The sequence below is a fragment of the Carettochelys insculpta genome, chromosome 10 (genome assembly GCF_033958435.1).
Source record: "Carettochelys insculpta isolate YL-2023 chromosome 10, ASM3395843v1, whole genome shotgun sequence".
NCBI lineage: Eukaryota > Metazoa > Chordata > Testudines > Carettochelyidae > Carettochelys > Carettochelys insculpta.
The window spans coordinates 134,117-161,799 of record NC_134146.1 but is presented as its reverse complement, the minus strand read 5'-3'; the positions used below and the strand labels follow the sequence as shown (position 1 = coordinate 161,799).

Genomic DNA, 27,683 nt, shown 5'->3' with positions numbered 1-27,683 from the left:
ACCCTGCATGACATTAATGTGCTGCAGAAAGCTGCCAGCTCCCAACAGCCGTGCTGAAAGACTGGTCATTGTCTGGTATGATACACATTACAGTTACTTCAGTTAAAGGAGTAACGCAGAGCGTGAGCAAACACTTGGTCAGTTCCCACCCTAGGGCAGGTTTGCAGCCAGCTGTGAGCATGATGACTGGGATCTGGCTTCACCTCAGCTGTGGGCTGCTCAAAAATCAGGAAGAGAGCGTACAAGACAGCAGAGTTCCAAAGCTGTTGCTGTTTTGAGGGATTTAAACTTTCTTCATAAAAATTCCTGTTGTCATTTTTATCAGAACCATTTCCCAGACTTTACATTTAACAGCAACACCATGAGTCAATCCCAGCTTTGAGAAACAGTTGGTAAAAATTGTATTGCCAATATCATGACTGTCAGTGCCCACTCCAGCTTGGGCTGACATACACACCTCAGCTTTGTTCATGTTAGCACCACAAATTAACAGCCTGAGGGTGGCTTAGGCAACCACCTGAGTACAACCTGGGCTGGCGCTCCTGGGTCAGGCCTGCTGCAGTGCTAGTACATGTCCATTGGCCCAAGCTGGTGTCATTCCTGCCAGACTCAGTGGAGATACTGCCTGGTGAAAATCTTTGTTGGAGAGGCTTTTTTTCTGCACCTTCTCCGGGAAGTCTGTTTGGTGCGAGAGCTGGTGTCCACAGGCTGAGCTGTGTCAGGGTGACAGTCAAAGCAGCACAGGAGGCTTTAGCTGTATCAGTGGAGATACCACAGCTAAAGCATAGCGCAGCTCTGTGAGAGCAGCCCCTTATGGAGCCTCTAATGTCCTCAGACTCTTGCCCAGTTCGACCTGATGAGCTAATGGCTGCTCTCACTTTCGCTAGTGTAAATCCAGAGTGACCCAGTGAAGTCACTTTGTGTTTCACTGGTGTAACTGAGAACAGAAGGTACCCCACAGCACAATGCTCAGTGACTGTAGAGGACAGGACTGACAAATGCTCAGCCAGCAGGGCTGACGGCCATTGCAGGCCCAAGGGCAAGGTGCTCCCACAAGCAGTGGCGTCTCAGGTGGAAGAGAGCACAGCCTCTGGTGGAAGGGTGGGTCTGAAGGCTGGCAGCCGTTAGCACTGCGTGGAGCATGGCAGTGGTCCCTCACCCCCATACCCCTCAGAGCCTTGTGGAGCAGTAGGGTGGTGCTCCCGCGGCATTTCAAAGTGGCACAGGGCTCTAGTCACCGCCATCTGTGCAGTAGCAGGAGTGTCACTGGGGAGCTCCAGGTCCCTTTGAAACACCAGGACCCCGTGCAATTGCTCCCCTTCCTCAGCCCCCTCCCCAAATGGAAGGCCTGTGCTCAGCTGTAGGCTTTGAACCAGATTCTAGATGAGGATTCATTTGTAGGTCTGCCAATCCCAACAACATACTTGCAGATGGAGAGCAATGACCAAATACCTTGCCCTTTGCTCCCAGCTGGCTAGTATGGCTGAGAGCGAACTGCAGATGGCAGCAGCTGACACGGTAATTGACAGAGGTGGCCCAACTGGACTGGACTAGTTAGGGCCTCAGCACAGAGAGTACTACCTAAAGGAGTCTCACACAGGGTATAGAACTGCTACCCTCTAGGAGCACATGCAGGACAGGCTTCACCAGGATTACACTCAGCACTCACTCAGAGTTGCTACAGAAGTCTAGTTTCCAATTCGGCTTCTCTTTATGGCAGAGTTTGGCTCAGGTCAGTCTGAGTTACTTTTTGTCCTATTCTCAGTGTATAAACAGGCTGAGCCTGCAGAAGCCTCACAGATTTAGCACAGGGCTTTCGACGGCAATGGGCAAAAAATAAATTAAGAAGCCAGACCTACCACTGCCACAGAAGAACTGTATTTCAAGACCATTTCATGAACTAGGCGCTGAGGTTTCCGTGCGTAATGCTGACTTCTCCCAGCAGGTGTCACTGTACAGCAGTCAGGCTGAGTACCTCTAATCCAAAGTCCACATGAAATGTGAATGCAAAAATACGTGCACAAATGGTGATAATTCAAACAAATAAAGCACCACATGTCCTTCCAAATCCTGGGCAGGACCATTCAAATCCAGGGTTAGGGTCCCAGACTCTCCTATTCGACATGATTTCCCAGGAAGGGCTCCGTCCACTTTGATGTGTCCATGAAGATGGAGGCAGAACTGTGGTAGAGCCAGAGGCATGGCAGGGCTCCCTCCCTTGTCCAAATATCCTTGGCACAATCATAAACTTCCATCTCCACCCGGTAGTCACCATCAAGGCCCTTCCAGCGCCCACCTGTCACAAAGAGTTTGCCTCCCAGTGGTACCATGCCTCCGTTTTCATGCAGAGTGTGAAGCAGCTGCACCTGTTGACATATCAGTCATGATAGAGGGCTATAGCTCACTAGCACATCACAATACATGACATCACAGGTTGTGTTTAACAAGAAGCATTCATTACATACAAACAGGAGTCCACACAGCCAGAGTTTCAGCTTTGTCTCTGATGCATTACCAATTGCCACCCCCGCAACTGGAACTCCATACTGCACACAGAAACACTGATGACCTGAGCAACATCCTTCAAGTATCAGAGTGGTAGCTGTGTTAGTCTGTAGCTTCAAGAACAACAAGAAGTCTTGTGGCACCTTATAGACTAACAGATATTTTGGAGCATAAGCTCCAAACCACCCCCCCCGCCACTCATGCATTTGATGAAGTAGGTCTTTGCCCACGAAAGCTTATGCTCCAAAATATCTGTTAGTCTATAAGGTGTCATAAGACTTCTTGTTATCCTTCAGGTAAACATGTTTCTTTTTCCATTACTTTCATGAGGAAAGTAGGTGAAAGAACATGTGTATCTTCAGTGCAGAGTTAATTCAAGTGCTCAACAACCAGATTAGTGTAGTGTGCATGTGAGCAGCTGCACTGCAAAGCTACACCTCCATTACAGTGCGCTTAGTGCAGGGTTGGGCAATCATTCTTGAGTGGAGTAAGTAGTCAAGGTACAGCGCTATTCTATGGTGGGGGTGCATGGTCTGGGATGGCAGCTGGGCTCAGAAAGTAGCTCAGGGTAGAGGATTGGGGTGCAGGAAGGGGTGCAGGGTCTGGTAGGGAATTTGGGTGAAGGAGGGGGGTTGTGCAAAGCGGCATGGGTGTAGAGGGTTTTGGTTGTGACCTGTAGCAGGAAGCTGAGGAGTGTGGGGGTTGGGCTGGGAAATGCTTACAGGCAAGCTTCCTGACTGCTACATCCCCACATTCCATTCAAAGCATCCAGCTGCTGGCACATATAATCTCTGCGTGGGGCACTCAGCACATGGGTTGACCTCCACAAATTGTTCATGCCCACAAACATGACCCAGGCAATGCCCAGTGGCCAATTTGAAGCTTGGAGCAGTGTGTGAGGCCTAATCATGACACCAACATATCTACATGGCTAAGCAGATTTCACTGCAGCTCCAATTAGGCATAGGCCTACCAGGAGCTCCTCTCCTTTAACGCTCCCTCAAAATACATTGCTGTAAACCCTAGTTAGTCAATGGCCCTATCCCTTCTTTCTGGATCTATCAGTATAACTTTTATTACAGTAGTGTCTAAGCCAGCGATGGGCAGCCTAGGCTAAAGAGCGGCCCTCCTTCATCTCAGTGAGCCACAAGATTGTCATAACCAAGATGGTCTCTGGGATGGCACAGCTTTGCTATCTGCACTGGCATTCCTAGGGTTTGTGAGGTGTGCTGACTGCACTGTAGCAGTGCTGCGATAGGTGCAAAGGGAACGCATGGCTCTCACAGTCAGCATGCACCTCACTGCATGCGTCTCTGCTTTATGTTTGTGTCACTTTAGTAATACCGACAGGAAGAAAACTATGCGCACAGAAACCAGTGGATTCTGGCAACGCAGATCATGGGCAACAATAAACAAAATGTCTTGTGGGCCACACACTGAACCCCGGTGGTGGCCCTTGGACTGCAGGTTGCCCACCACTGGTATAGACTGAGCTCAAGGTCTCACTGTGCCAGCTGTTGTGCACTCCAGGAAAGCAATGCCATTTCCTGGGTGCTTGCAGGCTATGACAAGAGCTAGAACAGCGGGTGAGAACAGGCTGTGGAGAGAGGAAGGGTGCCCTGACCAGAGTACCCAGCAGTTGCAGCACTTACACTGAAGCCTGACTCCAGGACAGATGGGTGGGACAACTTGAAAGAAACAAAGTGAAGCTTGGCTTAGATGATGCTAACAGAGCTGTGTGGGGAGGGTGACATCTGCTCTGCAGGCAGCGAAGGAAGGAGAATTGTGCATGTTATGCTAAAAGAGTTAACAGACCCCCGTCCTGGCACTGGAACTAATGGGTGACCAATGGGGCACTGAACCTTATTCATAAGCAGACAAAAAAAAGAGAGGTGGGAGAGGGAGAGACTGGCAGGGATCTCTCCGCACCTGTCTGGGATATAAGAGTGGGGGCAGCTTGGTCAGCTGAGCACTGACGCCATGCAAACAGCTGCAGCAGGATTCCAGAATGATCTTGTGTAACCCAACCCTGCAACAACATTATACACAAGCTCTGTGAAGTGCAGCAGGGCCCAGGGAAGTGCTGCTGCCTGGGGCCCCCTCGCTCCCAGTCAGGCCTTCCCGGGTTTATAGGATAAACATTTGGGTTAGCTCACTAAAGCCACCAGCTCCCAGATTTCCTTTGGCAGGAGAATCAGAGAAGAGGAGAACCTTCTATGTGAGATTCCCACATCCAGGGACTTGGCAGTAAAAGCAGCAATGGCTAGGGTTTTACTTTGAATTTGGTGGGTCTCAGCTCATTGGCCCCTTGACCCCACCCTGGTCAGTTCAACAGAGGGTTGTGGAAGTGTCAGACACAACAAAGAAGGGGTGCAGAACGGAAATGGACTCCAGTACCAGTTGCCCAGCAGCTGCAGAAGAACTGGTCTGCCCCAATGCCATGTTAATGTCTCAGTGTGGAGAAGCCTGGAATTGAGAACCATTGTGACCAAGCTGTACTTTCTCTCAGGAGAGGCTTACAGAGAAGGGGTGCCCAGATACTCTGAGTTAGGCTCCACTAAATCCACATATGCTATCAAATAAAGCCCTCCCTTCAACACAGCACTGGGAAATCCAGGTCCACCCGTGTGCACCCCAGTGACCCACTTTGACCTACCTTCTGCCAGATGTTAGCATCCGGATCATACACATACACCTTCTTTGTGTTGTCTCCAATGAGGTAGATCACTCCATGCAGGGAGGCACAACGTGGAGCAGAGAGATACTTCGGGATGAATGGGGATGCAATCGCACTCCACACCTCTGCCAGAAACAGCCATTGTCAGTTCGGGAAAGTGCTTGAGAGCCTTGACTAGTACTGAAGTTATCACAGGGTACTACAGAGACTCAACCCCCTAGGGTTCCAGAATTACAAGGAAGGGAGTGAGGAGGCTGGCCCACCATAACAGCTTAAAGGGCTGATTCTTATATCGTTTACACTGGTGTAAATCAGGAGTCAACTCATTACATTCATGGAAAATTATGCCCTGTAACTGACTCTTTACCATTTGGGCCTAGTGTATTGGCAATGCCGCCATGACGGGTTTTCTCCAAACATTATCCAACCTGATTGACATTAGCCTGATTACATTAGTGAAGGTAATTTACTTGTAGGAAGGAAACAGTGATCCTGTGATCAGCTGGACTCTGGTACAGCTGAAAAGAGGCATAAGGAGGAGCATATTTTGGGGTTGTCTCTGTTTATAGATCTTTGCGCTAGTTTCAAAGGTTAAAGCTTCTGGTGAGCTGATGTGCAGTTAAACTGGGCTATGGTATTTCAATCAGCTAATGGAGTGAAAGCATATCTCTTCTTTCACAAGAACTACACAGCACGAGTCCTGCTTTAACCAGTCTGGTATATCATCTAGGGACAGAGCAAAGAATCATAGAATACTGGAACTGCAAGGGACCTTGCGAGATCATTAAGCCCAGCCCCCTGCCCTCATGGCAGGACCAACCATCCCTGTTTAGATATTTATCCAACCTGTTCTTAAAAATCTCCAATGATGGAAAGTCCACCACCTCTCTATGCAATTTATTCCAGTGCTTAACGACTGACATTTTCACTAATGTCCAACCTAAACCTCCCTCGCTGCAAGTTAAGCCCCTTGTTTCTTGCCCTGTCGTCAGAGGCCAAGGAGAGTAATTTTGCTCCCTTTAGGTGCTTGAAAGCTGCGATCACATCTCCTCTCAGCCTTCCCTTTTCCAAACTCAGGTCTTTAATCTTTTCTCATGGGCCGTGTCTACACTAGCCCCAAACTTCGAAATGGCCACACAAATGGCCATTTCGAAGTTTACTAATGAAGCGCTGAAATGCATATTCAGCGCCTCATTAGCATGTGGGTGGCCGCGGCACTTCGAAATTGATGTGGCTCGCTGCCGCGCATCTCGTCCCGACGGGGCTCCTTTTCGAAAGGACCCCGCCTACTTCGAAGTCCCCTTATTCCTATGAGAAGATGGGAATAAGGGGACTTCGAAGTAGGCGGGGTCCTTTCGAAAAGGTGCCCTGTCAGGATGAGACGCGCGGCGGCGAGCCATGTCAATTTCGAAGTGCCGCAGCCGCCCACATGCTAATGAGGTGCTGAATATGCATTTCAGCGCTTCATTAGTAAACTTCGAAATGGCCATTTGCGTGGCCATTTCGAAGTCTGGGGCTAGTGTAGACACGGCCATGGTGGTATATTCAAAGGGTGATTCTGGCTACTTACTGTCATATGATTGCTCAGAGTACTAAGGCTGAGTCACTTGTCTGACTTCAGGGCAATGTATCTAAAACCTACTGAGTAAGAAGAGGCACATGGGTGCTAGTAAAGGGGTTCCGAAACAGGTGAGACACTAATAGCTCCAGACTAACTTTCCAGGCTGAGAGATCATCATACTGTCATGCATCCCTGCCGTATCACAGTTACATTTATCCCACTGAGATACATATAGTTGTGACCTGGGAAAGGGGTCATACACCTGATCTTCCAATGAAGAACCACATCAGATGGGGGAAATGCGCACATGATGGTAGAAGACAGAGGGCCAGCATGGGAGATGCTTCATCCCAAGAGTAATATAATAATACCCAGCTCTTTTGTCATGCTCTGAATCAGAGGCTCTCACAGAGCTTTGCAAAGGCATCAGTTTCATGATTTCCATTTTACAATTGGCAAAGTGAGTCAGAGAAATGAGGGGACTCGCTCAACATCACCCACAGACCAACTGCAATGCCAGGAGTAGCATCCAGCTTTCCTGGATCCCAGTCCAGTAGGACGCGCTGCCTCCCCTTGACATCAGTTGAGCTAGCTTACATGACAGAATGCTTGCTAGGGTAAAGAAGTTCACAGTGAACATTTCCTGAACTAGAAGAGAATGTGAGTTTGGGGTTCATTTGGGGGGTGAGCTGATAGCTGAGGCTGACTCAGTTTGCTCACGTAATACTGCAAATCAGAGAGGGCTTGGACATCATGTAAGTAGCACTCTTCCTCCATCCGTATTTGATTCCTACTCACTAATGTTCTCATACTTCCTTATGAAACTCCACATAAGTAAATAACTGGAGACATTTCAATGTTGTGTGTGTTTTAAATAACTGGTAATAGCTACACATAACAGGCAGCAGCTGTTTGGCATTTCTCCATACTTTAGGCAGTGTTTCCCAATTGTGGCACATAGAATCATAGAACACTAGGACCGGAAGGGGCCTCGAGAGGCCATTGAGTCCAGTCCCCTGCCCCGACGGCAGGACCGACCACTATCTACACCATCCCTGATAGACATCTATCTAATCTGTTCTTAAATATCTCCAGCCAGGGAGATTCCACAACCTCCCTTGGCAACTTATTCCAGTACTTGACCACCCTGACAGTTAGGAACTTTTTCCTAATGTCCAACCTAAATTTCCCTTGCTGCAGCTTAAGTCCATTGCCTCTTGTTCTCTCCTCAGAGGTCAAGAAGAACAAGTTTTCTCCCTCCTCCCTATGACACCCTTTAAGATATCTGAAAACCGCTATCATGTCCCCCGCAATCTTCTTTTTTCCAAGCTAAACAAGCCCAATTCTTTCAGCCTTTCTTCATGTCATGTTCTCCAGACCTTTTATCATTCTAGTTGCTCTTCTCTGGACCTTCTCTAATTTCTCCACATCTTCCTTGAATTGGGGTGCCCAGAACTGGACACAATATTCCAGCTGAGGCCTAACCAGCGCAGAGTAGAGTGGTAGAATGATTTCTCATGTCTTGTTCACAACACACCTGCTAATGCATCCCAGAATCATGTTTGCTTTTTTTGCAACAGCATCACACTGTTGACTCATATTTAACTTGTGATCTACTAGAACCCCTAGATCCCTTTCTGCTGTACTCCTTCCTAGACAGTCTTTTCCCATTCTGTATGTGTGAAACAGATTATTCCTTCCTAAGTGCAGCACCTTACATTTATCTTTATTAAACTTCATCCTGTTTACTTCAGACCATTTCTCCAATTTATCTAGATCATTCTGAATTATGACCCTATCCTCCAAGGTAGTTGCAACCCCTCCCAGCTTGGTATCATCTGCAAACTTAATAAGCGTACTTTCTATGCCGATATCCAAATCATTAATGAAGATATTGAACAGAACTGGTCCCAAAACACACCCCTGCGGAACCCCACTTGTTATGCTTTTCCAGCAGGATTGAGCACCATTAACAACTACTCTCTGGGTACGATTAGCCAGCCAGTTATGCACCCACCTTATTGCAGCCCCATTTAAGTTGGACTTGCCTAGTTTGTCGATAAGAATATTATGCGAGACCGTATCAAATGCTTTACTAAAGTCTAGGTGTACCACATCCACTGCTTCTCCCTTATCTACGAGCCTCGTTATTGTGTCAAAAACATATACCACTGGTGTTATGTGAAAGGATTTCAAGGGGTACACGGCAGAAAATAAATCACTAAAAGTCAGGAGATAAGCACTGGGATGGCACTGGGAGAAGGGGTACGCCAATAAGGTCAAAGTCCCAAAAGGGGTATGCAAATATATTAAGTTTGGGAAGCACTGATCTAAGGGAATAAGGCACCAACCCTCAGCTGGTGGAAACCAGTATTGTTCCATGGAGGGCAATGGAGCTGTGCCAAGTCATGCCAGGCCAGGCAAAAAAATGTAGGTTTTGACACAGAATAAGTGCAGCATTTATGGTATCTCCCAGAAGGAATTCCTCCTTCCTGCTACATAATGAGCACAGAAGTGCTACCACATTTCCTGGCCCCTGATTTGAGAGGAAGAGGCAAAGGCAAATGCAAGTCTCATATAACTGACCCATGTGTGCTCCTTGCATCCTGATTTCCTGGAGGGCAACACGTGTTGCAGGAGAATGTGTTGATGCTCATGCACCAGGCCTGACACAGCAGCACTGGGAGGCGCCTTTCCAAGGCTCATGCATTTGGGTCTGAGAAACTCATTGCTGTTCCTTCTCCTTACCTATGACAGGGTTGTAACACTGCAGGGTTAGTGCATTGTACTTGACAGCACAAGAGCCAATGAGATAGAGCTTCCCCAGACACCCAGTTGCAGTAAAGTTGCTAACATACTTCAGGGCAGAGCTGATGGGGCACCAGCTGTTATTATAGGGGTCATAGCACTCCACCTCCACCGTGTCCACCGAGGTCCCTACATACCAAGAAAGGAGACAGGAGAAAAGTTAGCACAGCACAGAGAGTACTATTTATATTACAATAGCACTCGGAGTCCAGAACCCCACTGAGCCATACGCTGTACAAACACTTGGAAAAGAGAGAGGTCCTGCCCCCAAGCCCTTCCAAACTCAGTACAAGACAGGAGACAAGATGGATATAACAAATGCGGAGCACAAGGAAACAATCAAAACAGAGCAATCAGCCCACTGAGCAGGAGCATTGCATGCCAACTGCATAACCACAGTCAAGTGTTCTGTAGGCATTTCAACAGAGGATCTGAAGGAGGACAATGAGCTGGTCCTATGGGTGTCTCCAGGCACTAGGTGTGACCTGGGAGAAAGTGCAAGTGGACCTGTTTGAATAAGGTTTAAATGGGCAACTGAGATGGACGTGTGCAGAATGAAAGCAGGAGCTGATCGAGGAATGAGCCTGCTTACTGTGCAGGTTTGTGCTGATTACCAGCATAGGATGGATGAGAGCACATGTCATCTCTGCAGGTGTGAAGTGGTTGAATGCTGCTAAGATGCAGTCATGCTAGCAGTGGCTTAGGTATGCTTACACTACGCTGCATTTTCCTATTTTCTCCAGTCTCTGCTTTAACTCAGCAGCAAACACAAACATTTAAATTGTCATTTCGATAAACTTCTCCACCTGCTGTTTAAGTCCATTGTTCTGGGCTCAGCTATTGTGAAATACTTTGTATTGCAGCCTTATCAGACTGACAGAAAAGCGAAAGGGGAGGTGGCCAGAGAGATGAACGGCACCTACCGCCAATGGCATAGATCTCTCCATTGAGGACAGCACTGGCATGGTTTGTGCGGGGTTTCAGCATTGGTGCAATGGGTTTCCAAGCACCCTCCTTGAGATGGAAGCACCAGGATTGGGTTGTGGACCAGGTGTCATTCTGTGTCCCCCGGGAGCCACCTAGGAAGAAAACAATCCATTACACACCCAGAAAAATACCGCAGGGCAGTCAGCCCTGCCTCAGGCAGGGTCCTACACTGAATCTTTGGTCTTGAAATCCAGGACTTCACAGGTATTAAATCAAATTGTGACTATCTACAGACTAGAAGACAACATTACAAAGAATACAGCACCACAGGCTGCTGGCTGGAGCTCAGCAGACGCAAACCCCAGAAAATAAAAACAAGCTAATCTAAAACCCATGAAAATAAAAGGTTATCAAATGTAAATGCAGGCAGACAAGAGAGTAAACCCACAGGAGCGCGCCCTCTACTGAAAAGCTCAGATATTGGCAGGCCTTAGTGATACGCACGTCAGCAGAACACTATGGTGAGAGAGATGGAGCAGAGGGGGCATCTCTCCAAAAACCATACCACCTGAGCATGAAGTGCAGCCTGGTGCATAATTAGTTCATGGCACTGTGGTGTTATGGGTCATTCTTCCTTTCACTGATTTAATTAAAATTACTCAAAGAGGTCCAGTATTAGACAACATGACTATTGAACTACTGCCCAGGAGTTCTGTGATTCCATAGAAATTCCTCAGAAATGCTCCGTATTGGCAAAATATCTGCTGGATGCTATGTAAAGAACAGCATTTATTAAATTAATGTGTTATTTATGTATTCAGTTTCATGAAACAGAGAAAACGCTGTGGGGCCACCAGACTAACCAGGGGAAGGGAAACCCAAGGAAATCCAATGACAAGGGTCCAGCTTTGGTCCTACAGAGGGGTTGGATGAGAACCCCAAGTTACATACCTGTGACATAAACATTGTTATTCAGAGCCACCAAAGAAAAGCCCCATTTATTGTAATCTGGAAAGTCAGGCAGAGCCGTCCATCTCTCTGAAACATAGGAAAGCCAGATAATAAGGAACCCACAGGTTTGCCCAGATCCAGAGGCATAAGGCACTACATGCTCTAAGCTTCCCAGCACTCCTGACTTCCTGGCATGTGACCAAAATGCAGGACAACACGCTTCCTTTGCTCTAAATAACAGGTGGGATCAGCACAGTCAACATTGCCCATTTCCCCAGGTTTCCCTACTCCTTTCCCAGTAACAAAAGCTGGCCAAATGCCAGCAAGCTTGTGCTATACATTGAGCTGCACAACTGCCCTTCATTGTGCTCTTGAAAAGGAAAGCAGGAAGCCTAACTACAACTCCTATTCTAGTCTGAGCAGTTTTACTCAGGCTCCCTTAGCTTTACTTGGTGCCCCAGTAGTCCTCAGCCATCTCTGCTGTAACACAGTGTGCACAAGGGATGGGTGTGGAATGCTAACAAGTGTAAGTTTGATGGAAGGTTTTCTCCTTTTACTAAGCAAATGGCTCCACTCACAGGACAGAAAATGGACAGAAAATAAATCTACCACCAAAATGGAACTCTCCTGCCTCTGTGGGCCTGAACCCAGCTGGTGTAAATCAACACAACTCCAATGACCTCATGTAGATACACCAATTTACACCAACTGGTGATCTGGCCCATTGATGCCAATGGCATTACAATGATTTACACCTGCTAGGGAGCTGGCCCTGTCTCTGTCTGTGCCAGACCTGTCTGTGCTACACTGTGCACAGCAGGAGAGGAAAGCTGCCCCATGCCTGTGGAAATCAGTTTGTGCCTGAATGTGTGAGATTGCCTGCACTTCTCAAAGCACAGGGAGGGCATTACCCACTGACTACTGCGTTGGAGTGCATGCATGCTCTCCTCTGTATGAAACTAGCACCTGCCTGCAGTAAGTCTGCTCTGCTGTCTGACCTACAGCCCTCTGAAGTCAATGGGAGTCTTCTCTTGGACTTCAGAGGGCTTTTGCTTAGTCCCTTACAGTTTAGCACAGGGAAGCTGAGACCTGAGCACCAGGGAAGCGGGTGTTAATTTGCTCTGGTCCTTCTGTACATAATGTTGTCAAAGTCTCCTGCAACTGCGTCAGTCTGCCAGGATTTTGCCATCTCTGTGCTCTAACTGCAGAACGTCTGGCTCATGGGCTTGTTACCTGGGCAACAGAGTTAGCATTAGGCAGAGTGATTGAAAGCTTGCCGGACAGCCTCCCGGTTCAGCATCAGTCCGTGGGGAAAGCAGCTGTTCAGTAAATGACAAAAGCCAAGGACACTCAGCAGTACATCACCCTGATAACAGCTTCATTCTAGGATGAGCTCAGCTGGTTACAGTGTTTCTAAGTCTCTGATGTAAAGGGTTCTCTGTTAGTTCAGCCCCAGGCATGGACAATTTCTTTGTTAGCCATAAACACAGTGCTCTGCAGCTTGGTTCCAGGCCTTTGAGTCATTAAGGAGCTAATAGTTACAGAGTCAGAAACCGTGACCAGACACTCAGTGCCCAGGAGTCTTTTTTCTGTTTGCTTCTAATCTGCATTTTGACACTAGAGCTGTGTGACTGTCTGGCTTGAGGAGGCAGCCCCCCAGCTCTGCCCCTTTGGCCCAAATCCCCTCCTCTCCCTTTCCATGTCCACCAGCCCCAACTCCCCTCCACCCTTTGTCACTGCTAGCCCCTGCTTCTTTGGCCAAAGCTCAGGTGTGCCAGGCAGTGTGTCCCCACGGTCCCAGCCCCAGAGCAACAGGTTGGCATCATGGCCCCAGACCTGGAGTGCCAGGTGAGTAGCATAGCCCCAGACTCCAGAGAGCCAGCCTTCAGACCCTGGAGTACCACATAGACAGTGTGGCTCCAGACCCGTCCTCAGAGTGCTGAAGAGCCAGGCAGATAGTGCAGCCCCAGATTGCTAGCTTTGGAGCACTGAGTGGGCAGCACAACCCCCAGCCCCAGAGTGCCAGAGAGATGAGCAGGTGGCGCAGCCCCCAGCTACCCTCAGAGTGCTGGGAGAGTGGTTTGAATAGGACAGCTGGGGCACAACTGTGTGCATGTAGTCACTGCCTTGCTCTTCCTGGTGTAAGATCTCCATCAGCTAATGAAACCTCTGCTTTAATACTACCTTTGTGCAACAGCCTGCACCACTGCCATCCAGGCCTGGGAGGAGCAAAGTGGTGTGGTGTCCCTTGGAGAGTTGCGGGGGGGGGGCAAGAAAAGGAAGGGTAAAAAGCAGGCCCTGTAGCTCAGTTGGGCAACAGCTGTCAAAGTTGATGGCTGGCTGTGCTCTTCCCCTGCTGACACAAGAGCCCACAGAGGACTTGCCCAGGCTACCAGAGCTGCCAGCCCTGACCAAGGTGACAGAGCTGCTGGGACTGCCAGGAGCACTATACTCCAGAGACCAGGATGAGCCCAGGGTTCAAGTACACCCAGAGGGGAGCGGGGGAAGTAGCTCAGGAATAACCAACAGTAGTCTAGTGGCAGGGGCATCTAACACATGATCAGCTTGTTATTGTGGGATTGCCCACTGGGCTCACTTCATGGCTGTTAGGTCCTTAGGTGAGGACACAGTGGAGTCAGGCAGGCCTGCAGCCCCCAAGCTCTGCCACCCACCCTAGACTGCCAGTACGTCCTCTCCTTAGACCCACTGCCCTCTCTCTCACGAGAGCCAGGACAGCACATTGTACCTGGGTGCCTGAGTCCTGCCAACCCCGTTTGCTAGGGTTCACCTCTCTGAGGGCTGAAATCCAAGACAGTGTTTGGTACCTTGGCCCTACCTGAGGGTTTGGGATTCTGAACTACTCGCTGCTCCATCCCACAGGAGAATCAAACACGGAGACTGCTCACCTCCCCATGTACTTAGATTGTCCTTAGTGGGACATGGCAGCGAAGAGGCATGGCCTCCCTTGGAGACTGGCAGAGAGGGCTACATGCCTACACTGGGCCTTGCCTGAACCTCTGCTAGGACTAAGCCTCGTTTTGCTTGCTTACTGGTTTTGGGATTGTAAAAGGTGAAGTTCTGGGAGACTGGCAGCTCCACATCTTCCATCTCATTCTCTTCCAGAGCTCGACCTGCGACCACCACCAGCACTTCCTCCAGCTTCTGTGGAAGGGCAAGAAGGCTCATCTGGACAAAGGATCTGTTTTCCACCTTGCCAGAGATAAAAGAAACAGAATCAGGTTCAGTGGCTAAGTGCCTGCTCCCCATTCTCCTGGGCAGGACTACTCAGAGCTACGGGTCAGTGATATTGCATTCAGACCTACCCATTGGCTCTAGAATGGCAAGTCTGCTCTCACAGTGGCTGAAGAGCCAGATGATTCTTCTCCAGCACTAGTGGCTTCTGCTCCCTCTGCAGGAGGCTGTCTGCAGACTCAGGCAGACTGTGCTGTATCACTTACACTCAAGGGCTCATTCTCAAGCTTTCCTTGGTCAAAGAGCTACAAAGCTTCTGTGTTAAATGTGACCTGAGAGCCCAATGCTATCACATGGCTCTGGACGCCAGGGCCCATGTCTATGAGGTTATCCATCCCCATGTGTGATGTAAGGGGTGTTTTGTAAATTTGAATGCTGCCCATCCAAATTCAGCTTGGTTATGGAAAATGGGGGGTGGGAGACAAGCAAAGGAATGGTTTAGTTGGGTTGATCCTGCTTTAGGCAGGGGGCTGGACTAGATGACCTCCTGAGGTCACTTCCAGCCCTAGGATTCTATGAAAGCCTGTTATGCAGGGAGATGAAGTGCTCCACCCACTGTAGCCTCAGCTTGGGCCAGCATTCCCTGCTGCCTACTGTCTGTGTGCTCTTTTCCTTCAGCACTTCGGCTACCACCATTGGCATTATCTGGGCAGAAAATCACTGTCTTCCTCCTGTAGCCATTAATGCAGTGCCCCTGCTACTAGATCTCACACTGCAGCCTGTGTTGCACTGCTCCTGGGCATTCTCCCACTAGGGCTGCTGCCCAAGGAGCACAGCTTGGTTATCACATGTGAACTACTGCACCTGTCAGCCCAGCAGTGACAGCCCTCCGCAGAGCTGGGCTCAGTATGTTGGCTGGCCCAGGCATCTCCCTTTCCATTCTCCAGGAGCATGTGGATTTTTTTTTGCATATTTACTATTGAAAGTATGTGCTTTTCCTGCCCACAAACCCCTGGCCTTCCTGACCACCACCCCCCGCACTCCTCACAAAAGAGGACATCAGCCTCAAATTACTATCCATTAGCCATCATGGGAAACTTCCCTACTAGCAAAGGCAGTTCCTGCAGGAGTAATGCTGTTGTGGTAAACCTGAAAAATCTTTGAGGCTGCAGCTGAGCTGCAAGTTACTATTATACTGCATCAGCCACTTCACATGAAGCCCAGGTACCAGATTCTTGTAGAGCTGATCTACATATTTCCTGGGATGCACAAAAATCTTAACTAGGTTTTTGCTGTAGCTATCTGAGGTGAATTATTTGCAGCTAAGTATTTGTTTTAGAATCATATGCTTGTGTCAGATGAAGGTTCTATTTTTGCCTTTTGTTAAAACAGCCAAAAAGTGTAGGCCAACTCCTCAGCAGGTATAAGACAACATAGCTCTCTCTGCTTGAATCTGAATCCTGAAATCCAGTGGATAGGATGCATTTCACAAAGCAAAGAAATAAGTAAAGGTCACTCTGTTCATTTGCTTGGAATAAAGAAAGAACAAATTAGTGGCGGAAAACCAGCTTTCCCACTCTGTCCAAGAAGTCAGGCTTGTTGGTTTGGTTCAGATTAGCACCCAAGAATCTATGTTCTTCTTCAAAGTTACCCTAACTGTTTCAGTGGTCTGGGAATCTTGTGAACTCACACTGTGCAAGCATTCTGGCCTGGCTTGTGTGACAGGGAGCACCAACTTCACACTGGCCAGGCAGGGGTGTGGGAAACAGCCTTATTGGGTGAAGGCCCCTCCCCCATGGCCCTGCTGGGTCCTGCTCCAGCTGCAGCCCCTATTATAAAGGCCAGAGCAGCTGGTCAGTTGGGGCTGGCATCAGGAGGAAAGGAGCTCCTGCCCTATCTCACCTTATGCAGCCAGACAGGGGTAGGATGTAGCCCAGGGGCAGGGAGGCTAGAAGGCAGTGCAGTGAGCTTGGTGTGTTTTGGAGAGATTCTCCATGAATTAGTGGCTGGGGGACACCCAGCACCAAGAGGGCATTGGGCGGGAGCCCTGTGGAGAGGTCAGACCTGGGTAGCCCTGCCCCCAGCCTCATGACTCCCCAAGGAAAGTAGGACGCATAAACTGCTATGTGGACTAGGTTGCTGGGCCTGACCAAGGGAGCGACAAGGTTGCTAGGCCCGACTGCCATGAGACAGGCGTTATCGTCTGGGCCCCAGGACCAGACTGCCCCAGAGGCGGGGCCTGGACTGTGGACCAAGTTGCTGAGGACCACCAGAAAGAGGCTGGTTTACGAGGCACAACCTGTTGGAAGAGGTACAGGGTGGAGGCCCCATCACAGCTTGGCTTCAGCTTGTGGGAGCACGAGCACCTGGTGTCCGGGCCTCACTCGCAAGGCAGAATGACCATACACTCCATCTTGGAACGCTATCATACAATGGTGGGAAAGTCTGAAGTCAGGCCAGGAGAAAGAAATCAGAAAGTTGACAAGTAGTTGGAGAGTCCCCAAAGAGAACATCCTGACAAACAGATAGTAAGTCCCCAAAGAGAACAGCTGGGGCAAGTAGCTGGAAGCCCCCCAAAGAGAACATCTTGGTTGTGCAACATCAGAGGGTCCCAGGGGGAGGTTCGGAAAATGACCAAGGACAGCAGAAATCTTGTAACATGTTCTAACAGGCCGGGAGGATAGAAAGTCCAAATTAGGTAACAAATGCTTTAATTGGCCAGGTATTGAACCCCCCACAAGTAAGAAACAGTATAAAAGGTGATTCAGCAGGGACAAGGGTGTGGGCTCCTGGACATGAGGCGGAGGCTAGCAACTTCCAGTCCAGACAGCAGACCCCAGCCTGATCACCCGGACGTCACCACCATGAAAGGTCCCAACCAAGCCATATCTCTGACTTGAAGGGCCACTGTAACGTAGTTGTTGGTGAGATGTGGGAGCACTGGATGTTATTGGTAAGTCACATGTAATTATATACAGCTATATGTAACCTAGTGTTTAGCCTATGCCAAATAAATATATATATATAAGACAAGTGTTAAGTAATTGTAGTTACGAATAAATGAATCAGTCACTATTGGTAAATACCACTAGCTGGACTAGCTGGGGCTGTATAGAGAATTATTGGGACTTAGAACAGCCACAGGGCATTGTGGTGTTCACAATTGGAGTGTCATTGTTCCTGGTACTCATAATACTGTGGAAACCTAGGTTTTAAAGTAGATGCACTGAATCACATATTGCTGCTACACTATATAAGGCTGCTATAAGAACATAAGAATGGCCATACTGGGTCAGACCAAAGGTCCATCGAGCCCAGCATCCCATCTGCCGATGGTGGCCAATGCCAGGTGCCCCAGAGAAGGAGAACAGAAGACAATGATCAAGTGATTTATCTCCTGCCATCCATCTCCTGCCCTTGTTATGAAGGCTAGGGCACCATACTTTATCCCTGGCTAATAGCCATTTATGGACCTAACCTGCAAAAATTTATCAAGCTCTTTTTTAAACCCTAATAGAGTCCCGGTTGGTCCCGGGCTATCCACCGCCCCCCCGCTGTATCAAACCCCACGTGCACCCACGGGACCCGGAATAGGTCGGCACATCGTCACAGCCGGGTTGGAAATACACATCTTGGAAGACTTGGTGGTAGTTTTTACATTTCCAGGCTGTACCAAAATGTTGTGCTGCTATGTATATGAAAATGTAATAAACAATTAACAAACCGTGCCATTCTTCCAAGAACAAGAAGAGAGGTGCTGGCACCCTCCCATGAGCACTACTGCCCACTGCTTGGAGAGGAAGTTTGGGCTGGTTATTTGTCCTGATTTGTCTCCTCCATTTGCCTATTCACCGATTACGAACTTTAGATATAGTCCCTTTAAGATTTTGGCTTTGTGAGAAAATATATCTGGTATAAACTAAGGTATAAATTTGAACTGGTATAGCTATCCCAGTGCAACTCACCCTCTACCCTACTGTGCTCGGGCAGACAGACACTCTCATACCAGGATAATAGGGGCTTTTATTTTGTTGTGTAGACAAGCTAGATGTGACTACACTCACCGGGTGGGAATGGATTATGGTAAACCACCTGTAGAACCTACCTTGGATTTCTGAATTTACCTAGAAGAGACTTGAGCTACAGAGATGATTTATTGTGGCTCTGGGTCTCCACTGGATTCTTGTGCCTAGCTGACTCTGAGGAAAGCTCTACTTCCCTCTGCTGGCCTTTAGAGCATCTCCTTCACATTTCTATAGCACCTTCTGAGCCCCATTCAACAAAGGAGTGGAAAGCAAGTCTGACCTGCACTCTCACACCTAGATATCTGATTGGGTACTGACAGGTGGCTGACAGCTCCTAGAATTTTGATTGGATACTGATGCAGGTAATTCCCCAATGGCAGCTTCCCTCCCAGACAGAAACTCCAGGCATTCCAACACCTTACAGCAATGTTTCCCAAAGAGTGGTATGAGTTCCACTGGTGGTAAACAAAAGTATTTCAAAGAGTACATGGCAGAAAATAAATTACTAAAATTCAGGAGATAAGAACTGGGACAGCACTGGGGGAAGGGGAATGCCAATAAGGGCAAAGTCCCGAAAGGGGTACCTGAATGTTTTACGTTTGGGAAACTGCTTTACGGCACTGACCGTGCTTCTGTATCTGGAGATGACAGCCTTGCAAGCTTCTGAGTGCTGGATCAGTGGCTCCAATGAGAGCAGGTTCTGTAAATACTGATCAGGTAGTGAAACCAGGTGTACCAGGCCTAGAAGCTCTGGCAGGTGCTTAGCTCTGGATGCTTCTTCATACCTCACCCACCGAAGTACAGCCTCAGCTAGACTCTGCTCTTCCTGTACCTGCAACAGGTCATTGGACAGGTAGACTACCAGTCTCTCCTTGGATAGCTGGAGGAACTCTTCCTGGTGTGATACAGCCTCAAAGTTCTCCTGCAGGAAAGCCCAGGCCTTTGCAGACACCTCTGGGCAGCCATGGGTCTCCCCAAATTCACAGATGCCCAGGCAGTTGGTTGCATCCATCTGCTGCCTCAGGTAGCGGCTGCAGACTTTCTGAATAGTGGGGAAATGGAGCAGGTTGGAGGTCCGGATCAGTGCCTCCACGTTCCCCTGGTTGATGGTGATTTTTCCAGTGTAAGCAAAGTCAATCAGAGTCTCCATAACAACGGGATCCACCTCTTTGATCTCCACACGGGCTGAAATGCTCTCAATGAAGTTACCAGTGAACATGGCATTGAAGTAGTGGCTGCAGAGGGCCAGGATGCTGCGGTGGCAGGGGAACTCATGCCCGTCCACAAGAAGAGTGACATCAGAGAGCTTTGGATCGGAGCGCAGGCTCTGCAGGCCTTCCAGGATGGCCTGGGGGTGGGATGGGAGGGAGAAATTGAAGTCATCAATGTTCCTCACCATGGTGCTGTCCTCTGGCACGGCTCTCCTACTCTGGGGGCCCTAACATGGAAACTCCACCCTGGTTAGTAAGCAATGAAAGAAGGAATGAATGATTAGCTGGATGTGCTGGAAGAAATAGTCGCAACTCTCTCCAACATCCATTCACTAATGCTGAGTCCTTCTAAGAACTTTTAGGCAGATGCAGGGCTGATGACAGGAGCTTCTGTGAGTTGTGTGTCAGCCCACTCACCACCCTCCACCTCTGAGGCACGTGTCCCCAGAGGTTTCAGGCTCAAGTGCACCCTGGTGCACTTCTTCTTGCTGGAGAGAATGCCTTCCCTTGCACTCCCCAACTTCACTGACTAGCCCCTGTTGGGAATTGATTCCTGGCTCCTCTTGCAAAGAGGAGAGAATTTGATTGAATGAAAGAGAAGTTACTCACTTGTGTGGTGACGATGGTTCTTTGAGATGTGTCCCCATGGGTGCTCCACATTAGGTTTTGGGCTCGCCCTGGCACCACAGTTCAGAGAGTTCCAGCTGTATCTCGTCAGGTCACGCATGCGCCAATGCACATTGGTCCTTCGCATGCTTTCAGTCACGTGCGTGATCCAATCTACACCAGTTCCTCGATCAACCACCCCGGATGCTCCTGAAAGACACAAAGCAGAACTCCAAAGTGGGGAGGAATGGGTGGGTAGTGAAGCACCCATGGGGACACATCTCGAAGAACCATCGTTACCATACAAGTGAGTAACTTCTCTTTCTTCTTCGAGTGGTCCCCGTAGGTGCTCCACATTAGGTGACTACCAAGCAATGACCCCAAAAATGGAGGCGGGTACCACATTTATGTGCAGCTTGCCCTTGAAAGGACTGCTGTCGATAGACACATATCCTCATCCAACACCCGCGGCATCGCATAGTGCTTGGAAAAGGTGTCGTAGGATGACCATGTCGCAGCTCTGCAGATGTCCTTTAATGGGACTCCTTTGAAGAAGGCTGTCGACATCACCATTGCTCTAGTGGAGTGAGCCCTGGGCAGAGCTAGCAGAGGGGTCTTACAGAACTCATAGCACAGTTTTATGCAGGATACAATGTTATTTGAAATTCTTTGTGATGAGAGGCCTTCCCCTTTTGATCTGGGTGCAATAGACAGCAGGAGTCTGTCTGTTTTCTGGAAGGGCTTAGGTCTGTCTATGTAAAAGGCCAATGAGTGAATGCAACCGCGCTTCCTTACTCGAGGTATGCGGTTTTGGGTAAAATGAAGGTAAAACTATTGGCTCATTAATGTGGAACCCTGAGGAAATCTTTGGAAGGAAGGCCAGGTTTAATTGTAAAACCACCGCCTCCTTCGAAAAAATTGTATAGGGTGGCGTTGCCAGCTCGCTCACTCTGTGGGCTGGTGTAATTGTGACAAGAAAGGTTGCCTTTATGGTAAGTAGCTGGAGGGATACAGTGGCCAGTGGTTCGAAGGGTGGTCTAGACAGCGTGTTGAGGACCAGGTGCAAGCTCCATGAAGGTGATAATGGTTTCCGTGGGGGGTATAGATTTGTGAGCCCCTTTAGAAACCGTGTGGTAATGGGATGGGCAAATACAGCTGACCCCTCCTCCATATGTCGGAATGCTGATATAGCCGCAAGATGGACTTTTAATGATGATAAAGTAAGCCTGCCTTGTTTCAGTTCCAGTAAGTACTCTAGGATTGTGGGACTGAAGACGTCCAGAGGAGTCAATTGCTTGGACAAACACCAGCATGTAAAATGTTTCCATTTGTGTGCGTAAGCCTTCCTGGTGGAGGCCCATCGACTGCATTCCAGGACCTCTTTTACTCCTTCTGAGCATGTTCTCTCTAAGGTGCTGAGCCATGGATTAGCCATGCTTTCAGGAAGAGCATTGGAGGATGGGGGTGTGCTATGGACCCCGACTCTGCATGAGAAGGTCCAGTACTATCAGGAGGGGGAGTGGTGGGCGGTATGACATGCGTAGCAGCAAAGGAAACCAGTGTTGTTGATCCAATGTTGGGGCTTTGAGTATTATGCACGCCTTCTCCCTCCTCGCACTTCTAGGACCTTCTGAATGAGCCTTGTGGGAGGGAACGCATACAGCAGTGGGCCCTTCCATGAGAGCATGAAGGCGTCCCTTAGTGAGCCTTGCCCAATGCCCGCTCTGGAGCAGTATTGCGGGCATTTCTTGTTGGTGTAGGTGGCAAACAAGTCGATCTGGGGAAACCCCCATCTGTGGAACATGTTGCAGAGTAGATTGGAGCGGATTTGCCACTCGTGCGTGAGAGCAAAGTGCCTGCTTAGTTGGTCCGGTCTCATATTATGGATGCCCAGCAGGTATGAGGCTTTTAGCGTTATGTTGTTTGCAATGCACCAATTCCATAGTCGGACTGCCTCTGTGCATAATGCATGAGATCTGGCTCCGCCCTGGTGATTGATATAGGACATTGTGGAGGTGTTGTCGGTATTGACTCCAACTACCTTGTCCCACAGGTATTTGCGGAAGCGCCTGCATGCATTGAACACTGCTTTGAGTTCCAGTACGTTTATGTGCATCACCATCTCTGTGGGGGACCACTGCCCCTGTGTCACTTTGTTGCCCATGTGTGCTCTCCATCCTATGTGGGACGCATCCATTGTGAGAAAAATCGCAATTTGCGGTTGGTGGAATGGCACCCATGATAGCAAGTTCTTGGGGTCTGCCCACCATGCCAGAGACTTTCGCACCTCCATCATGGGCGATACCTTTTTGTGAATGGTATGAATCATTGGCCTGTACACAGTCACCAACCAGTGCTGTAGGCCTCGCATATGTAGTCTGGCATTCTGTACCACGAACATGGTGGCAGCCATGTGCCCCAGGAGCTGTAAGCAAGTTAGAATTGGCACTGTGGGGCTGTATATCATCACCTGCACTAAGGATCTGATAGTGAGAAAACGGGCATCAGGCAGATATACTCTCAACGTAGTAGAGTCTAGGCGTGCCCCTATGAACTCTACGTTTTGCGTGAGCTCTGTCATCGATTTCTGGAAATTGATGACTAGACCCAGCAAGAGAAAGGCCCTTGTAGTGATGTCTATCATGCGCAGGGCGTCTGCCCTTGAGAAACCTTTCAGAAGGTAGTCATCCAGGTATGGAAAAATGAACATGCCCTGCCGGTGTAGGTAAACTGACACTACTGCAAGCGTTTTGGTAAAGACTCTGGGCGCTGAAGAGAGACCGAATGGAAGGACCCTGTATCGGAAGTGCTCCATGCCCACTTTGAAGCGAAGAAAGCACCTGTGTGCTGGATGGATTATTATATGGAAATACTCATCTTGTAAGTCGAGGGCTGCGAACCAATCCCCATCGTCCAGTGCTGTGACTATGGAGGCGATTGAGAGCCCATAGGTCCAGGATTGGCCTCCAGCCTCCTGTTTTTTTCTCTGTTAGAAAGTATTGGGAGTAGAAACCTTTCCCTCGGACTTTGTCCAGGACTCTCTCCACCGCTCCTATAAACATGAGGTGGTCTACCTCTTGCTTTACCCTCATCTCGTGAGAAGGGTCCCTGGGTAGGGTCTGGGTAGGGGGTTTTGGTGGTGGAAGGGATTGGAAAGGGATGGTATATCCCTTGGCTATAATTTCCAACACCCACTTGTCCGTTGTAATGCTTTCCCATTGTCGATAAAACGATCCGAGTTGGTGGTGGAATATATGCTGTGATTGGTGGTGTGGGATGTTCTTGGTATCGCACTCCTCAACATAACCGTCAAACTTGCTGTCTTGGGGTTTGCCCCGACAATGTACGTCCTTGTTTGGGATGTCGCCTGGATGTCCTCTGCTGTTGTTGTTGGTGGCGTCCCTGATCATAACCCCGCTGATATTGCGAGCGCAGGGGTTGGTAGGTGTAATGTCTTTGTTGAGAGTAGAATCTTTTACTCCTATAGGGAGGGGCGTACATCCCCAGTGTCCTGAGTGTGGTCCTCGAATCCTTGCTAGATGTAGGACCAAATCAGTGGAGTCAGCAAATAGTTTTGCCTTGTCAAATGGAAGATCTACAGTTTTCGTTTGCAGATCCTTGGCGATGCTAGATGTTTGGAGCCATGACTCTCTACGCATCATCACTGTTGTGGCTGTGGAGCACGCCGCTGTGTCCGCTACATCCAGGGCAATCTGGACATCTGTGCGTGAAGCCACATAGCCCTCCTGGACTATTGCCTTCAAGACCAGTTTCTTATCATCCAGGAGGAAGTCCACGAGAGAGGTAAGTCTAGTGTAATTGTCGAAGTTATGATTTGACAGGTGGGCAGCGTAGTTGGTCATGCACAGTAATAATGTGGAGGAGGAGTATACCTTGCTCCCGAATAAGTCTGGTTTTCCTGCATCCTTGTCAGACCCCGCAGACTTATATTGTGGTGCCTTCGATCTGTGCTGTGAAGATTCAACTACTAAGGAATTTGGTTGGGGGTGGTTGAACAGAAATTCCATATGCCTGGATGGTACAAAGTACTTCCTGTTTGCCCTTTTGTTTGTAGGTGGAATAGAGGCTGTGGTTTGCCATATATTTGTGGCAGCTTCCATAATGGCTTCATCTAGTGGGATGGCTATTTTAGATGATGAGGGGGGTCTCAAGTTCTTGATGAGTTTATGGTGTTTCTCCTGCACTTCTGCAGTCTGTATGGCCTGAGTGTGTTCCACCCTCTTAAAAAGCTCTTGAAATTGCTTGAGGTCATCTGGGGGAGATATATACCCAGGAACAACCGCCTCATCTGGGGAGGACGAGGAAGCATCACTGCAACAAACCTCCTCCAGTTCCTTGGACACCTCTTGTGTCCTTTCCCTTGAGGATTCTAGGGCGAGGTCTAACAACTCTGGACCCGTCCCCACTGGAGAGGCATGTGCTCTTTTGGAAGGGAGAGAGGAGATGTAGCCATGCTTCAAAGGTTGAGGTGGGGATCTGTCCCTCGATCTTGAGCCCTGGTGCCAATAATGTTCACCGTGATATGAGTGGCTGTAGCAGAAGGGGCAGGGTCCCGGTGATGGAGATCTAGACCATGACCGGTATCTGTATGCATAGCGCCGAGAGGAGCGTGATCACCTTGATGATGTTGAGATCGGCAGGGATGCGCTATAGAGGCGCTCATGTGGTTCTGTTAAGGAGACCGGTGAAGGATGTCCGAGCCAGTGAGACGGTGGTTGAAGCAATGGAGATGAAGGTCTCAGGAAGGCTGGTGGTGTTGTTGCCCGTTCTGGCATACTCATCTCAGGAGGAGAGCTGGGAGAAAGTGGCATCCCGAGAATGTCGGGGGATGGGCTATGGTGCCAGGTCTTGGATCTTGCCTTGCCCAGCCTGTGTGGCTGTATGGCCGGTGCTGCCATCTCTGGTGCCTGGGACCTCGGTGTGGGCATTGGTGCTGTGCCCAATGCCGCTACGTGCAGTTCCACGAGTGTAGCTGTCTCCAGCACCGTCGGGCCCCGTGCTGGGGTCTCCGGTTCCGGTGCCCTCGGTGCCGCAACTCTTGGTGTCGTAGCTTCTGGTGCCTGCCATATCAGCGCCTGCAGGGTTCTCGGTGCTGATTATTTACTAGTCAGAGCCCCAGGCACTGCTTTATGTTGTGCAGCCTTCTCACTGCTTTGAACAGCCAGCAGTTCACGGCCCTGTGCCCCCCTCGTCCTGCTCACAGATACCACTGGCAAGGATTGAGTTGGGGATACGTTCTTTTTCTTATCCGTAGAGGAGGTTAAAGAGGTTGCTTTCCTCTTATGCGGCCCTGAGGACCCTTCCTTCCGGGGCATCTCCAACAGTTCAGGCTGGAGGGCCTTGTCAAACAAGATAATTTTTAACCTCATCTCCCTGTTCTTCCTTGCTCTGGCAATTAGGTTAGAGCAGTGAGGACATTTCTGGGCAACATGGGCCTCTCCCAAGCAACGAATGCATTTACTATGGCCATCAGAGGCAGGCATGGCCTCGCGGCACGATTCGCATTTCTTAAACCCCGGCGAAGACATCTCTTTTCAAGGTACTTAATTCTTTTCAATGTTAAGTAAGGCACTTAACGGCTACTAATAGCTAACAAAGCAGATAATGTTTACAGTCTCTAAGATAGCAGACCACTCGAGGCGGCCTCCTCCTCCTTCTCTCCCGCTTCCTTTCTTTTCTTTTCTTTTTTAAACTATATACAAGAAACAAACTTTAGCAGTCTTAGAAAACGAGAAAGAAACTAGTAACTATATTATAACAAGTTTATCTGTCTCATGCGTTGGAGCTGGAGCAGATTCCATCTGCAGCCGTTGGCAGTTGAGAGGAACTGGCGTGGACCAGATCGTGCACATGACTGAAAGCGCGTGAAAGACCAACGCACATCGGTGCATGCATGACCTGATGAGATACAGCTGGAAATCTCCAATCTGTGGTGCCGGGGTGAGCCCGACACCTAATATGGAGCACCCATGGGGACCACTCGAAGAAAAAAACACTTTCAGTGGCCTGTGACCCTGTTGATGCTGGGGCCTCAGCTCCTTAGAATCTGGACAAAGTATATTTCCCTCATCACCTGATTCTATGTTTTTTAGATTAGGTAGCGCTGAGACAGCCCTACCAGGAGAGGGACATTCTCCCACTTCATGAGTTCTTGTCAGAATTGCGTGGCTGACTAACACAATTTTCAGGCTCTCCTTAAAAATGCAATGGGCCACAACTTTGGTTGGAGCAGCAGGTAAAGACAAGGCAATCTGGTAGGCACAGCACTGGCACCTTCTTCTCTAGTATGTCAGTCCTAAGCCACATGCCTCTGTAACTTCCCTCAGACAGGCTTGAACCTGGGACCTCCAGAGCTTAGTACAGCCACTGCTGCACCTTAGCTAGAGGCCAGCTGCCTCTCAGCTTGGGCTGTAGTGGACATTTATTCTTTTGCTGTGACGTGGTCTAGGTACCACTCCATGAAACAGTTAACCATACATAGGGGTGTGGGTTTCCTCTCTTCTTCCCACTAGCCATTGACTACAATGATGCTGCCCCAATTTTCATCATCTGAGAACTTGGCTTAATAAAAATCTCCTCCCAGAGCCTCCAGTTTTCCTCTTCCCTCTTTTCTCCCTTGAGCCTTGTATCCCAACAGCTCCAAATGCCATTGCGCTTTTTCACACTCATCCAGAGACATTTCCATGCAGAGGAAACAGGATAAGGGTGCATGCTTTGGCTGCAGGCTATCCAGCTTTGCCTGGGTCCCCACAGATGGCCTGGGGGGGGCTATGAAGCCTGCACCCCATTCCTGACACACTTTGGAGAGAACGGTTGGTGAGAAGGGCTGAAGGGTGATTCCCCCTCTGCTGCATGGAGACAACAGCAGTTTGCAGGCCCACTCTGGAAAGCTCCCTGCATGAGAAGCACCGAGAAGGGAGCTATTATTAAATGGCGTTTCTCTCTGTGTGCTCTGCCATGAGCCTGGGCACCAGCTACTGCTGTGCCCTCCAACCAACACCCTCCCATACTGACACAGGCCAGTGCTGGCATTCCCAGCTTACCTCTCAGCTGCCTCTGAAGTGCCTCTGTCCATCCAATCAATTGGCCAGCCTGTTCAATCAGCAGCGCTCAGGAGTCTTGGAGAGGACACAGCACAGTTGGACTCCCAGCCGTGGGAGCTCAGCACTAAGGAGGGGCACAGCTCAGGGAGAGACTGG

At 49.3% G+C, this 27,683-nt stretch overlaps 2 protein-coding genes across 6 annotated transcripts in view; both read right to left on the bottom strand.

Annotated features, from left to right (window-relative positions):
- Positions 1-1,856: 1,856 nt before the first annotated feature.
- On the bottom strand, positions 1,857-27,651 carry KLHL30 (kelch like family member 30). Of its 3 annotated transcripts, none has more exons than XM_075003967.1 (8): positions 27,528-27,651; positions 19,272-20,103; positions 14,480-14,639; positions 11,430-11,516; positions 10,475-10,630; positions 9,492-9,680; positions 5,162-5,307; positions 1,857-2,366 (listed from the first exon to the last, which is right to left on the bottom strand). In XM_075003967.1, the coding sequence occupies exons 2-8, from the start codon at positions 20,043-20,045 to the stop codon at positions 2,115-2,117; spliced, it is 1,764 nt and encodes a 587-aa protein (XP_074860068.1). In that variant the 5' UTR covers positions 20,046-20,103; positions 27,528-27,651; the 3' UTR covers positions 1,857-2,114. The 3 variants fall into 3 exon arrangements, with proteins under 3 accessions (XP_074860068.1, XP_074860069.1, XP_074860072.1); XM_075003968.1 differs by lacking the exon at positions 27,528-27,651 and adding an exon at positions 20,467-20,604; XM_075003971.1 differs by lacking the exon at positions 27,528-27,651 and adding an exon at positions 20,467-20,597 and having other exon boundaries at positions 19,272-19,994.
- Positions 20,554-27,683, bottom strand: part of SCLY (selenocysteine lyase) — a 78,069-nt gene continuing 70,939 nt past the window's right edge. The window contains exon 16 of one of the 3 annotated variants that reach the window (XM_075003977.1): positions 20,554-20,673. The gene's annotated coding sequence lies outside the window, so the exon portion shown is untranslated. Of the gene's footprint in view, positions 20,674-27,529 lie in introns of those variants that run through there. The other 2 variants (XM_075003976.1, XM_075003975.1) reach the window with 2 other exon arrangements.

What these genes read in the sequence shown, in the direction of transcription:
- KLHL30 (XM_075003967.1), bottom strand. Translation starts at nt 20,045, where the DNA reads ATGGTGAGGAACATTGATGACTTCAATTTCTCCCTCCCATCCCACCCC. An exon ending in TAACAATGTTTATGTCACAG is followed by an intron (nt 10,631 to 11,429) that starts GTATGTAACTTG and finishes TTTTCTTCCTAG; the next exon opens with GTGGCTCCCGGGGGACACAG. An exon ending in ATGCTAACATCTGGCAGAAG is followed by an intron (nt 2,367 to 5,161) that starts GTAGGTCAAAGT and finishes ATATGTCAACAG; the next exon opens with GTGCAGCTGCTTCACACTCT.